At 41.1% G+C, this 11,610-nt stretch overlaps 1 protein-coding gene across 1 annotated transcript in view; it reads right to left on the bottom strand.

The window, feature by feature from the left end:
• LOC120570886 (microtubule-actin cross-linking factor 1-like) overlaps positions 1-11,610 on the bottom strand; it is a 124,751-nt gene that overhangs the window by 89,294 nt on the left and 23,847 nt on the right. Inside the window, 15 exon segments of the mRNA XM_039819503.1 lie at positions 1,156-1,291; positions 1,852-1,943; positions 2,511-2,633; positions 2,798-2,896; positions 3,024-3,131; positions 3,440-3,523; positions 3,765-3,924; positions 4,436-4,629; positions 4,734-4,872; positions 4,970-5,148; positions 5,323-5,489; positions 7,974-8,157; positions 8,477-8,603; positions 9,581-9,735; positions 11,312-11,323. Coding sequence (XP_039675437.1) covers positions 1,156-1,291; positions 1,852-1,943; positions 2,511-2,633; positions 2,798-2,896; positions 3,024-3,131; positions 3,440-3,523; positions 3,765-3,924; positions 4,436-4,629; positions 4,734-4,872; positions 4,970-5,148; positions 5,323-5,489; positions 7,974-8,157; positions 8,477-8,603; positions 9,581-9,735; positions 11,312-11,323 — 1,959 coding nt within the window.

The raw sequence follows: 11,610 nt of genomic DNA, 5'->3' as shown, positions 1-11,610 counted from the left end.
TATAAAGTTCCCTGTAAAAACATACAACATTCACACAGGAATCACTTCTGATCACCTGAAATTCTCACACACATTCAATCCTTTTTTGACCGATGTAACAATTTTATGACCAAGTGAGAGCTGAATGTAAAACGTGCGACTCCCGTTGGTCGACTGTACATGTATACATGGGGTAAACTTGATGCAAAGTAAAAAATAAATACTGAAATGTAATGTGTTTACTTTATGCAATGGCATTATTTTACCACTACATAAAGAAAAATAACATGATACTATTTTGTAGCTACAAAGATGACAGTAAAATGTGCATCTATTTTGTAAATGATTGTTTCTAACAATGGATCTATGAAAATTTACGAAGGCTCTAAAGCGTCTAGCTAACTGCTAGCATGACTTGGGCAGTGCTGCCCTAGTGCGGCACCACTAAGGCCATGTATTAACCATGTTAGCAGTTCAGCAGATGTGTTTTCTGATAATAATGACAATGATGATGAAGATGACAAAAACTAGAGTGGGGGGATAGTTAATGAAATGACTGCAGGCTTTTAGGCGAACAATGTGAGAGTGGAACACTCCATGCTAAGGCCCAGTTCAGACAGTGTCATCCAGTGAATTGTTCTTTGTCCTTCTATGCCCACATTTCTACTGCAAGTGTTACTTTATAAAAATAAATCTCCCTTTCACAACAAAGTGGGCTCCACAAGTGTTTTATGATAAAGACTACAGCATCTTTTAGATTCTCAAATTATTCTATTATTTGTAACTTCTCCTGGAATGGCAAAGAAGGAGGTCAAACAGAAGTGCCATAAATAGAAAATGTTATTTTTATATCATCTGAATACACGTCTGAAAAGGGTTGTGATGTTTTTTAAACCAAACCAAGTCAATGAGTGAGATTTGTCAATAGTGGTGATGTTTCTCAAAAATGCACACTCCGTGAACACACAACATGCTGTACAACACACACACACACACACACACACTCTCTGGCTGGCCCATACATGAACTTGCGCTTGGCTTGCAGGCATATTCAGACTCAAAGCAACATTTTTCACAATTACATTTTTGACGAGCTTGCAAAACCAGAACATACATTTTTGTCACAAATCTGCAGTACCCCCTCTCCATCTCGGCTCGTCCCTCCAACCAATTTACCTTTCTTTCCTCCTCTTTGGCCAGTTGCTGCTCCAGCTGCTGCAGCTGCTGGGTGGAGCTGTCACACAGCTGGTTGTAGGTGGCCGTCAGCTCGCCCAGCTGAGCCTCTACATGAGCACGCTCCTCTGGGGACAACCTGGAGGGGACACAAGGGGGAAGGTTAGAGCAGGCGGAGTTTATGTGTTTAATGTGTGTCTGAGTGTGTGATGCCAATGTGTTGGTTTCCCAAAGGGGCTTAACATGTCAATGTTTTTTAAATTGGAGATCTTTCCAGACCCCAAAAATGGTTTGTTACTATTGTTTTTCCAGAAGGTTAAATCATTTGCACTCCTGTTACCCATGGAAAATGCCCTAGAAAAGCTAAAACACACCATTTGGTATAATAACATGCTAAAACATAGATTTCAGTACATGCATATTACTGTAAAAGATTCTCTTCATACTCCCCACCTTCCCTCGAGGTTTCAGTCAATTCCCCCAACTTTCCCAAATTGGAATAAACCTGAAACATTTCTGAATAATTCAGGATTTCCATGACAAGCAGCTCAATGAGAATGCACTGTTTGTATAGTGTGTGAGAGTCCATGTGTGTCGCTCTGTGCTCAACTCTAGGACACAGGTAAAGTCAAACAGCATGGGTAGTGAGTGTGTTATCTGTGCAACGTGTGTTTGTCCATTCATGTGATCTAAACTTACTTGCTGGCCTGTTTTGATAGCAGGAAGACCTGAGTACTCCTTTTGGCTTCAGCCACTTCATCTTTCTTGGCTGCCAGCTGTTCACTGATGGCCTTTAGAAGAACATGCATGCATGATGTGCGTTAGTACAGTACAACCACCATCAACTGCCATTTCAATCTTTTAATTAAACGTTAAATTCCATTTAATTCATTAGGAACCATTATATATATATATTTATAGTTTGTGGGGTGACCTTGTGGAATGGTCTAATCAATGAAATCAAACAGAGCCATAATATTTTACAGTTCAAAAACAGATTCATGAAAACAATACTTGACCATTACAGAAAGGTGACCTGAATATATTAATGGGAATCTAAGTAACACAGTGTATAGCTTTATGTTGTTGTTTTATTGTAAGTTATTGTATGACTCACAATTTTTGAATGCTGTATATGCATAGCTATTTTTTTTTTCTTGTAATAATATGATATTGTAAAGTATCATATTGATTTGTATATGAATGTGTTTTATCTTTGTGTTTCATTTGATTTAAAGTATGTTGATTGTTCGAGATAAATTAAAAAAACTTAAATATATTTATTATTTACATGCAGCCCACTGGACCACTTTGATGTAAAATGTGTACGACCAAAACATATTAGATTTCAGTTGTACCTGTTGAGCAGCAAGAGAAGACTCGGCGTTGGGGCCCCCAGTCCGTCCCTGGAGGCCTTTAACCCAGCCCAGCAGGTCGGAAACCTGGCTCACCCTGGCCTGCTTCTCCTCCTCCACCTCTTTCTGTAGTTTTACAAGATAATTATTAAACTATTCACTTTGTTTCATTTGACATTAAATGAGAACTCTTTTGTTTCTGCCACAAATATGCACAAATTCAGTGATTTAATCTAACCACAAATTCAAACTTCAAGCAAGAGAGTGATATATTTAAAACAAAGCCCCACCTCTTCTTCTTCTAGTCTTCTCAGTGCATCACTGATGTACTTTACATGCTGGGTTGTCAGGGTGACCAAGGCTGTGTAGCGTGTGCGCAAGTCCATGAACTGCAGAGAAACATCCAGAAACAATCAGAAGACATCAGCGATGAACCGCATGTAGATTCATTATCTTAGTATTCAAAAAATGTATTAGTGGTATTAATCAAAAGAACATAGCAGACTCTGTCCTCACCTCTTGAGTGATGGCGTCAGAGGAAGAGTGCATCCTCCTCCTCTTGACAGGTGACTTGTGTGTAGATTCTACAAAGGCTCTGTAGGTCATCAGCTGCAGTTCGTAATCCTACAGGATACAGTCGTGGTGGGACGTAAATAAGTTAAAAAGTAGCCGTGCAATAATAATACAAAAGAGAGTATTTTGGAGTTTTAAAATGTAATACTAGTTCGTAAACTGACACGTATCAAATGCATTTGTTGACATCTATTTTTGAATGTTTGCAACACAGAACAATGCAATGACAGAGGAGATCATTTGGACCATCATAGTTAAATCGCTCCACACAAACTTGACCTAAAAAATATCCCAAAACAATTTCACATATTTGACATACTGTATATGAAAAACAAACAAACAAACAAACAGTCTCTTACCTTCACAGAGATGCAGTACTGTTTGGAGTGAGTCTGGCACTCGTCTAGTTTGGCCTGATTCTGTTCAATCTCAACTACTAATGCCTGAAGTGGGGAATCAGCCAAAAAGAATACGTATCATTATATTTTTGTCACATACAATGTGTATGTTCCATTTTGTTTTACCCTTATTTTTCCACTATAGAACATTTGATGCAATCCTTTCTAAACATTTCTATCACAAATGGACTCCAGCATTATTAGAATCGATCCATAGCATTTTTATTAACCATCCATTCAGTCTATTAATCTACAGATCAAAGTCCATGAAGTCAGTGTTACTAACCGTCTGCTGGGCCAGTTGTTCAGACAGCGCTCGGCTGTCTGTCTGTCCGGGCTGTGTGTTTTCTTGTCTCTCGGTCGTTTCTTCGATCCAGTTGATCAGAGCAGAATGACCGTCTCTGTACTTCTGCAGGGCCGAGCCCAGAGCGTCTAGATCGGTGTGTCTGCAATTAAACAGGGAGAGACAGTCAGAACATTTAAAACAAAACAAAATAGTTTATAAGCGTACATATAAGCGTAAGTTTAGTATCAAGTATGTGCATATTATTTGAGCAAGACAATGGAATGTTACATGTCATGTCAATGTCATTATACATTTCCCTAAATAATTAGATATCAGTAAACAGAGTCAAAACATCAGTACAGTACACTAATCCTCTTATTTTTTTAAAGATTTTTTTGGCATTTTAGGCCTTCATTTTTGACAGGACGGCTTAGAAATGAAAGGGCACAGAGAGGGGGGATGACATGCAGCAAAGGGACACAGGTCGGAGCTGAACCCACGGCCACTGAGCCTCTGTTTATGGGCGCATGCTCTACCAGGTGAGCTACCCAGGCACCTAATCCTCTGGGATTGGGCGCCTGGGTGATTAGAGGAGATTAATCCTCCTCCATTTACTCCTCTCTTCTCCAAATATTTCCTCTTTTTTCTCATCTTAACCGTGTTCTGCTCACCGTGTCTCCATCTGTCTCTTCACCCCGCTCCACCTCTCTGCGATCTGATTGGCTCTCTCCTGGTAGCGCTCCATCTCGGGGCTGCGGTCCGGGTGGAGCCTGCTGAGCTGAGAGCCCGCTTCTTTGGCCCGACCTAACTCCGACTGCAGAGTCTGGAAGATGCCCTCCTGCTCGACAAGCTCGGCCTGCCACTTCTGGAGAGAGATAAAACGAGAAAGGATGCAGAGCAAAGGTCAGAGGCAAATAGTTTGACAACATGAGCCTTAAGAGGAGTTTATGTGACAATGTGCCCCCTTACCCCTAGTTGTTCTCTGAGGTTTTGAATGGCCGTTGTGTCAGCAGGAACAATGTCCTCTTCACTTAGTCTGCTTTCGTTCTTCCTGACCTGGCTCTCCGCTTCATCCAGGCTACGCATCAGGATGTCTACCGTTTTTAACCTGAGGAGGGTCAAAGGTAAAGAGACATTTTGTAAGTGAAACAGTCACGTGTATTTCTGAGTTAACCGATAAACAGAAGGAGGAAAAGCTGACTCACTTCTCTAGGTATACAGACGAGAGGTTGTGCAGTTTGTCTGTCTTCTCTACAGCCTGGTTGAGTTCAGACCGGAGGACGGGAATGCTGGAGGATGTCGGCTTCTCCTCGAAGAAACTGACGCAGCGCCGGGACACGTCACCCAAACCGGAGCGCAGGGTGTCCAGCTCCGACTGCAGCTTCTGGACAAGAATGTGATTAAAAGTAAGGTGTAAGTTTAAAAAAAAAAAAAAAAAAAAATCTTTCTAGCCCACATATAAAAATTTGTCAAGGAACATTAACAGGTAAAACTCAATATTAACGTCGTGAAGAGGTGTTATCGCCCGTCACAACCAGCAGATGGGGCTCAAACTGACCTCCTGCTCCGCTATCTGGACAGTGTTGTCAGCACTGTCACCTGACAGCCGGCTGGGAGGCGGAGTTTGAATTCCCCTCATCAGTCTCTGCTCGGCCTCATTTAGACGAAGGGTGATGTTCTGCAGCTCCGAAAGGTACGAACGAGAGAGCGACTCATCCTTCTCCACTGGAGAGAGAGAAGAGAGAGAGAGACGAGAAGAATGAAGGGTTATTTTGGGCATTTACAGTAACACTGTAGCCATTTGCTTGTTTTACAATTTTTCCTTTTGACATGTAGCAGAGTAAAAGAATAAAGAGACCTGAAAAGAAAAAGAGTCAAGTAAAGCAAAAGTATCTCAAATTTCTACTTGCAGTACTTGAGTAAATGTATTTTACATTCCACAGGGTTTTCCCTGTCATAAGATTTAGGTGCAGCACCCGAGCCGTTTTGGGCAGCACCTAAACCGAATGAATGTAACTTAAAGACTTTGCTCACATCTAATGATCGTAGTTGACTTCTTTAGAAAATATTGTCTTTAAAGCTCTAAGTGCATAGTTTCTGTCTCCACCATGAGGAATTCTAAGTGATAACAAAACTGTCTGCGCGTCCACATGATACAAGCCTTCCGTGACCTTTTGATCTGCTCTAGCTTTTCCAACATTTTAGACACATATATAATGGTAATAAGAACGTCCAAAATGATGGGGAAAAGAGACGCAAAACTACCACAAATGGACACAAACCGACAACAAAGAGACGCCAAATGACCACAGAGACCCAAAACAACCCCAAAGAAAACAAAAAAGCCCAAAAAGAGACCCAACATGGCTACAAAGAGACGCAAAATCCCACAAAAAGACACAAAATGTATGGGGAAATTGATAAATATAATGGCACATTTTCTTAAGGTAGCCCGCCTAAACCCCCCCGCAGAATATGCGCACCTGAGTCTTCCACAAAGCAGGGGAAAACACTACTAATGGTAATTGCCAATATGTTTAGGAGGTGTGCATGCATCCATGAGGGTATACAGTGCCTTGCGAAAGTATTCGGCCCCCTTGAACTTTTCGACCTTTTGCCACATTTCAGGCCTCAAACATAAAGATATAAAACTGTAATTTTTTGTGAAGAATCAACAACAAGTGGGACACAATCATGAAGTGGAACGAAATTTATTGGATATTTCAAACCTTTTAAACAAATAAAAAACTGAAATATTGGGCGTGCAAAATTATTCAGCCCCCTTAAGTTAATACTTTGTAGCGCCACCTTTTGCTGCGATTACAGCTGTAAGTCGCTTGGGGTATGTCTCTATCAGTTTTGCACATCGAGAGACTGACATTTTTGCCCATTCCTCCTTGCAAAACAGCTCGAGCTCAGTGAGGTTGGATGGAGAGCGTTTGTGAACAGCAGTTTTCAGTTCTTTCCACAGATTCTCGATTGGATTCAGGTCTGGACTTTGACTTGGCCATTCTAACACCTGGATATGTTTATTTGTGAACCATTCCATTGTAGATTTTGCTTTATGTTTTGGATCATTGTCTTGTTGGAAGACAAATCTCCGGTCCCAGTCTCAGGTCTTTTGCAGACTCCATCAGGTTTTCTTCCAGAATGGTCCTGTATTTGGCTCCATCCATCTTCCCATCAATTTTAACCATCTTCCCTGTCCCTGCTGAAGAAAAGCAGGCCCAAACCATGATGCTGCCACCACCATGTTTGACAGTGGGGATGGTGTGTTCAGGGTGATGAGCTGTGTTGCTTTTTACGCCAAACATAACGTTTTGCATTGTTGCCAAAAGTTCGATTTTGGTTTCATCTGACCACAGCACCTTCTTCCATGTTTGGTATGTCTCCCAGGTGGCTTTTGGCAAACTTTAAACGACACTTTTTATGGATATCTTTAAGAAATGGCGTCTTCTTGCCACTCTTCCATAAAGGCCAGATTTGTGCAGTATACGACTGATTGTTGTCCTATGGACAGAGTCTCCCACCTCAGCTGTAGATCTCTGCAGTTCATCCAGAGTGATCATGGGCCTCTTGGCTGCATCTCTGATCAGTCTTCTCATTGTATGAGCTGAAAGTTTAGAGGGACGGCCGGGTCTTCGTAGATTTGTAGTGGTCTGATACTCCTTCCATTTCAATATTATCGCTTGCACAGTGCTCCTTGGGATGTTTAAAGCTTGGGAAATCTTTTTGTATCCACATCCGGCTTTAAACTTCTCCACAACAGTATCTCGGACCTGCCTGGTGTGTTCCTTGTTCTTCATGATGCTCTCTGCGCTTTACACGGACCTCTGAGACTATCACAGAGCAGGTGCATTTATACGGAGACTTGATTACACACAGCTGGATTCTATTTATCATCATTAGTCATTTAGGTCAACATTGGATCATTCAGAGATCCTCACTGAACTTCTGGAGAGAGTTTGCTGCACTGAAAGTAAAGGGGCTGAATAATTTTGCACGCCCACTTTTTCAGTTTTTTATTTGTTAAAAAAGTTTGAAATAGCCAATGAATTTCGTTCCACTTCATAATTGGGACCCACTTGTTGTTGATTCTTCACAAAAAATTACAGTTTTATATCTTTATGTTTGAGGCCTGAAATGTGGCAAAAGGTCGAAACGTTCAAGGGGGCCGAATACTTTCGCAAGGCACTGTACTTGTCTCACCGGTCTCCATGTTGAGCACCAGGTCCTGACAGTGCTGCTGGGCCTGCTGAACGTCCTTCTCCAGCTCTCGTCTTTCGCCTGCCGTGAACATGGAGCTCTCTTTGCTGTCAGACAGGAAGTCGGCCAACTGGGACTCCAGGTGATCCAAGACCTGCTGCCGCTCTGATGGAGTCTGACATCGAACCTGACGGGTGAGACACACGGGGGGAAAGGTAAGTACGACGAAGCAGAAGAGGGCTGATTTCATTTTTTTATTTCATTTCATTTTTTATTTATTAAACAGGAAAAGATTAAAGACAATCGGGCCTGACTCAGTGTAAAATTGATTTTCAGCAGGTTCCTGCTCTGCAGAACATAAACACCACATACACAACAAAAACTCCTAGACAGAACAGTAACAAACACACAATGATACATACATAACACTGATACAGGACAGATGATAAAAAAGTTACAAAGACAATTGAAACGGAACAACTGAATACAAAGACGCCAAGTCTCACCGTGTCCAGGTTCCATCCGGAGACAGTCCTGATGTCTTTGAGCAGGTAGTGCCAGGACACCACACTCTTCATGTTCACATGCAGCTGATGCCACAGAGACATGACCTTCTGGTACAGCTGCTCGGCCCTGTTCACACACAAACACAAAAGTGTTGAGACATTTTTAAAAGAGTCAAAAGTTTTGATTCCGAAATGTCAACTGTTTTGAAAAATGTACTTTACTGTTACAAATGACACTCATACTATACACTCGTACATAGTATTACTACTACTTATCTCTTACCTATATATTAAACTTGTTGACAAAATTACACCATTTTGACTGATAAGAACTGCTAGATTTCTAAAATATTGAAGGAAACTCAGTTAGCGTTTGGTTTTCTTCATTTTGTTTTTCGAAGTTAAATTCAGTGTCAATTCTTTCTTCTGAAAATGTGACAAACCTGAATTGTTGTGGTTATTGTGTGACAAGAATGAAAAGTACACACTTTTCCTCGCCATTTCTTGACATGTTATAATTTGGAAACAAACTCCTCACCAAAAACAGGGTTTCTACAGGTTTCATCAAGTCAACTTCAAGACTTTTTAAGAACATTATGAATGAAATTTAAGACCTATGTCACGAGATTAAAAGAAAGAAAGAAAGTCAGATGTCAGAGTCCAGAAAACATTGTCTGAAACAATTTTTCAGACAATTTCCTAATTGGCATTATAGGACTGGTGTCTAGATAGACTACAAAATAAGTTGCATGTTGGTCTAATTTGTAGTCATAATACAGCGAAACTATATTTGGACTTGCGACAGAAAGAACTACAACACCACAGAATAAAAAAAATAAAAAAACATTCTAAAGCGCTGCGGGGACATTTCAATGAGAATCAGAGGTGACGTTACATCGACGTAGGAAAATTAAGACCTGTTGAAAATTATTTAAGACCTAGAACACAATACTTACAATTTAGAAATTTTAGACTTTTTTTTAGACTTTTTAAGACACCGCGGAAACCCTGAAATACATCCACACCAACTTTTGTTGCTTTTGTTGTTTACATTCACAAAAACACCAATTCTGCTTCGTGTTATGTTTCACGTATGTGTCTCACTTGCTGGCTGTGTCCATGGCCTCCTGGTTCGGAGGTGGGACGGTGAAACACACCGAGGGGACCATGGCCTCATTCCCCGTCGTACTGATCACCTTCCACTTGGTCCTCTGAGAGTTGTCCTCCAGCACACACTCCTCGCCTCGGGTTATTGTGATCTGAGCGGAGGAAAGGGGTGCAGGATGGATGCACAGGCAGAAAAAGAGAGAAATGGATAGATCGAGCACGAATGGAGGGGGAAAGAGAAAAAAAAAAGAAAAGAGGGAACGGAGGTGATGGAAAGACAGGTGTTAGGAGTGAGGAAGGGGAGTAAAGAGGAACAGATGAAGACAACATGAAGAACAAGATGAAAAGGTAAAAGAGAAAATAAATAGAAAGAAAGATGATGGAGGTTAGAAGACAGAATAGATGGAGGAATGGTCAGATGAAAAAGAGGAAGAATCGGGGAGGAGAGAAGTGAAAACGTGTAAACCAAAAGCAGAGCAACAAACTCATAATGCAAAACTAAATACAAACATTCATGAATTTCATGAAGTCAGCAGAAGCCCTAAAACGATGTGACATTAGAGACCTGGACACATGAACGATGCCATGTGGACAGAAAGCTGCTTTGCACTTCTAAACTGAAAACAGCAAATATTCTAACAAATAAATAAATAAATAAATAAATTTACCAACAAGGGGGAAAAAAACTGTGATTTTAAGAAGCCCAGCACAGGACAGAAACAAGCAGTTTGGGATTAGAAAGTTCAGTTCTAAAGTAAACACAAGGCAAAGCAATGACTGTGGGGAAGGGTTTTAGGGCTACGCATAAAAAAAATAAAAATAAAAGAGCTACCGCTGTACTGCCTCCCCCCACCCACCACCCTCTCTCACCCCTTCCCTGCACACACACATCATCAATACATCAATAATGCAAAGCTATGCACATACAGTAAAAACATGGAATGTAAATTCAAGCTTAAAGCTGTGAGTTGTTATTGTCTGACTGACTGAATGAGCCTCAGAGGCACGTGTTAAATTCAGTTCAGTTCAGCTCACTGATTGCCACCTGCTCTTATCCACGCTGATGCCGTTGCTAAACTACTGAGTGGTTCCTGAATGAGTCCATTTCACCCTCGCCTTCACGCTCTTGTGCGGTCAGTATGAAAATATTATTATTAAGGCTGTACTGAACAGTTGGAAGCTTCATAACATTGACATTCAAAATCTAAATCAACATTTTTTTTATTTTTGTTCATGTCGATTTGTTCTGTTAAAGCCCAGTATTTCTGCACAGCTGCAGATAAAAAAATTAGGCTACACCAATATTATTAGTATTATACTATTTGCAGAGTGAGATTTCAGTGGTGACTGTGTAGGACTGTTTCCAAACTTGGTAATCCAAACATTTGCAATAACTCCACAGCGTTGGTAAGATGTCAAACAAAATAACCACAATTTAGCACTGTGTTCTAAGGAAGAATGGATCAGGCCCACTTTTCCATTTCAATTTTAGGTTTGGGCTAGAAAATCCAATGAACGGAAGAAACACAGACCCAATTTATAAACACCGACTGTTTAACTAATTCCAGGAAACCTACCAGGGCAGTCATTAAACTCACAGTGACCTCACGCTACCTTACCGACAGTGAAACCTGACATCAGCTGATAAGAGAGGGGCAACCAGGGCAGTGCAGTGTGTGTGCAGTGTAAGAATCTGAGGTGAGAGAGGGAGAACATAGGCAGCTATACCTGAACGTTTGTCTTGCCAGCCCAGCCGACAGACGAGAGGAAGGAAGAGGATGAGGATGAGGATGAGGAAGAGGAGGAGGAGGAGGGAGTGAAGAAGAAGACAAAAAGGTACATGAGGGTATGGAGAGAAAAGAGGAGACACAGGAAAGTGAAGGAGAGAAAGATTACTTTTGGTCATGTGCACGGTTTGTCCAGAGGTTCGGTGAATATCACACACTGCTTTGTTTAAGATTGACTTTCAGCTCTGTGGCGGCTTGCCTATTCCTTTTCTTTTCTTTTTTTTTAAGATGAGTGACGGG

The sequence above is a fragment of the Perca fluviatilis genome, chromosome 13, assembly GCF_010015445.1.
Source record: "Perca fluviatilis chromosome 13, GENO_Pfluv_1.0, whole genome shotgun sequence".
In the NCBI taxonomy this organism is placed as follows: domain Eukaryota; kingdom Metazoa; phylum Chordata; class Actinopteri; order Perciformes; family Percidae; genus Perca; species Perca fluviatilis.
Note: the sequence above shows the minus strand (reverse complement) of the source record. Positions and strands in the feature narration are given on the sequence as shown.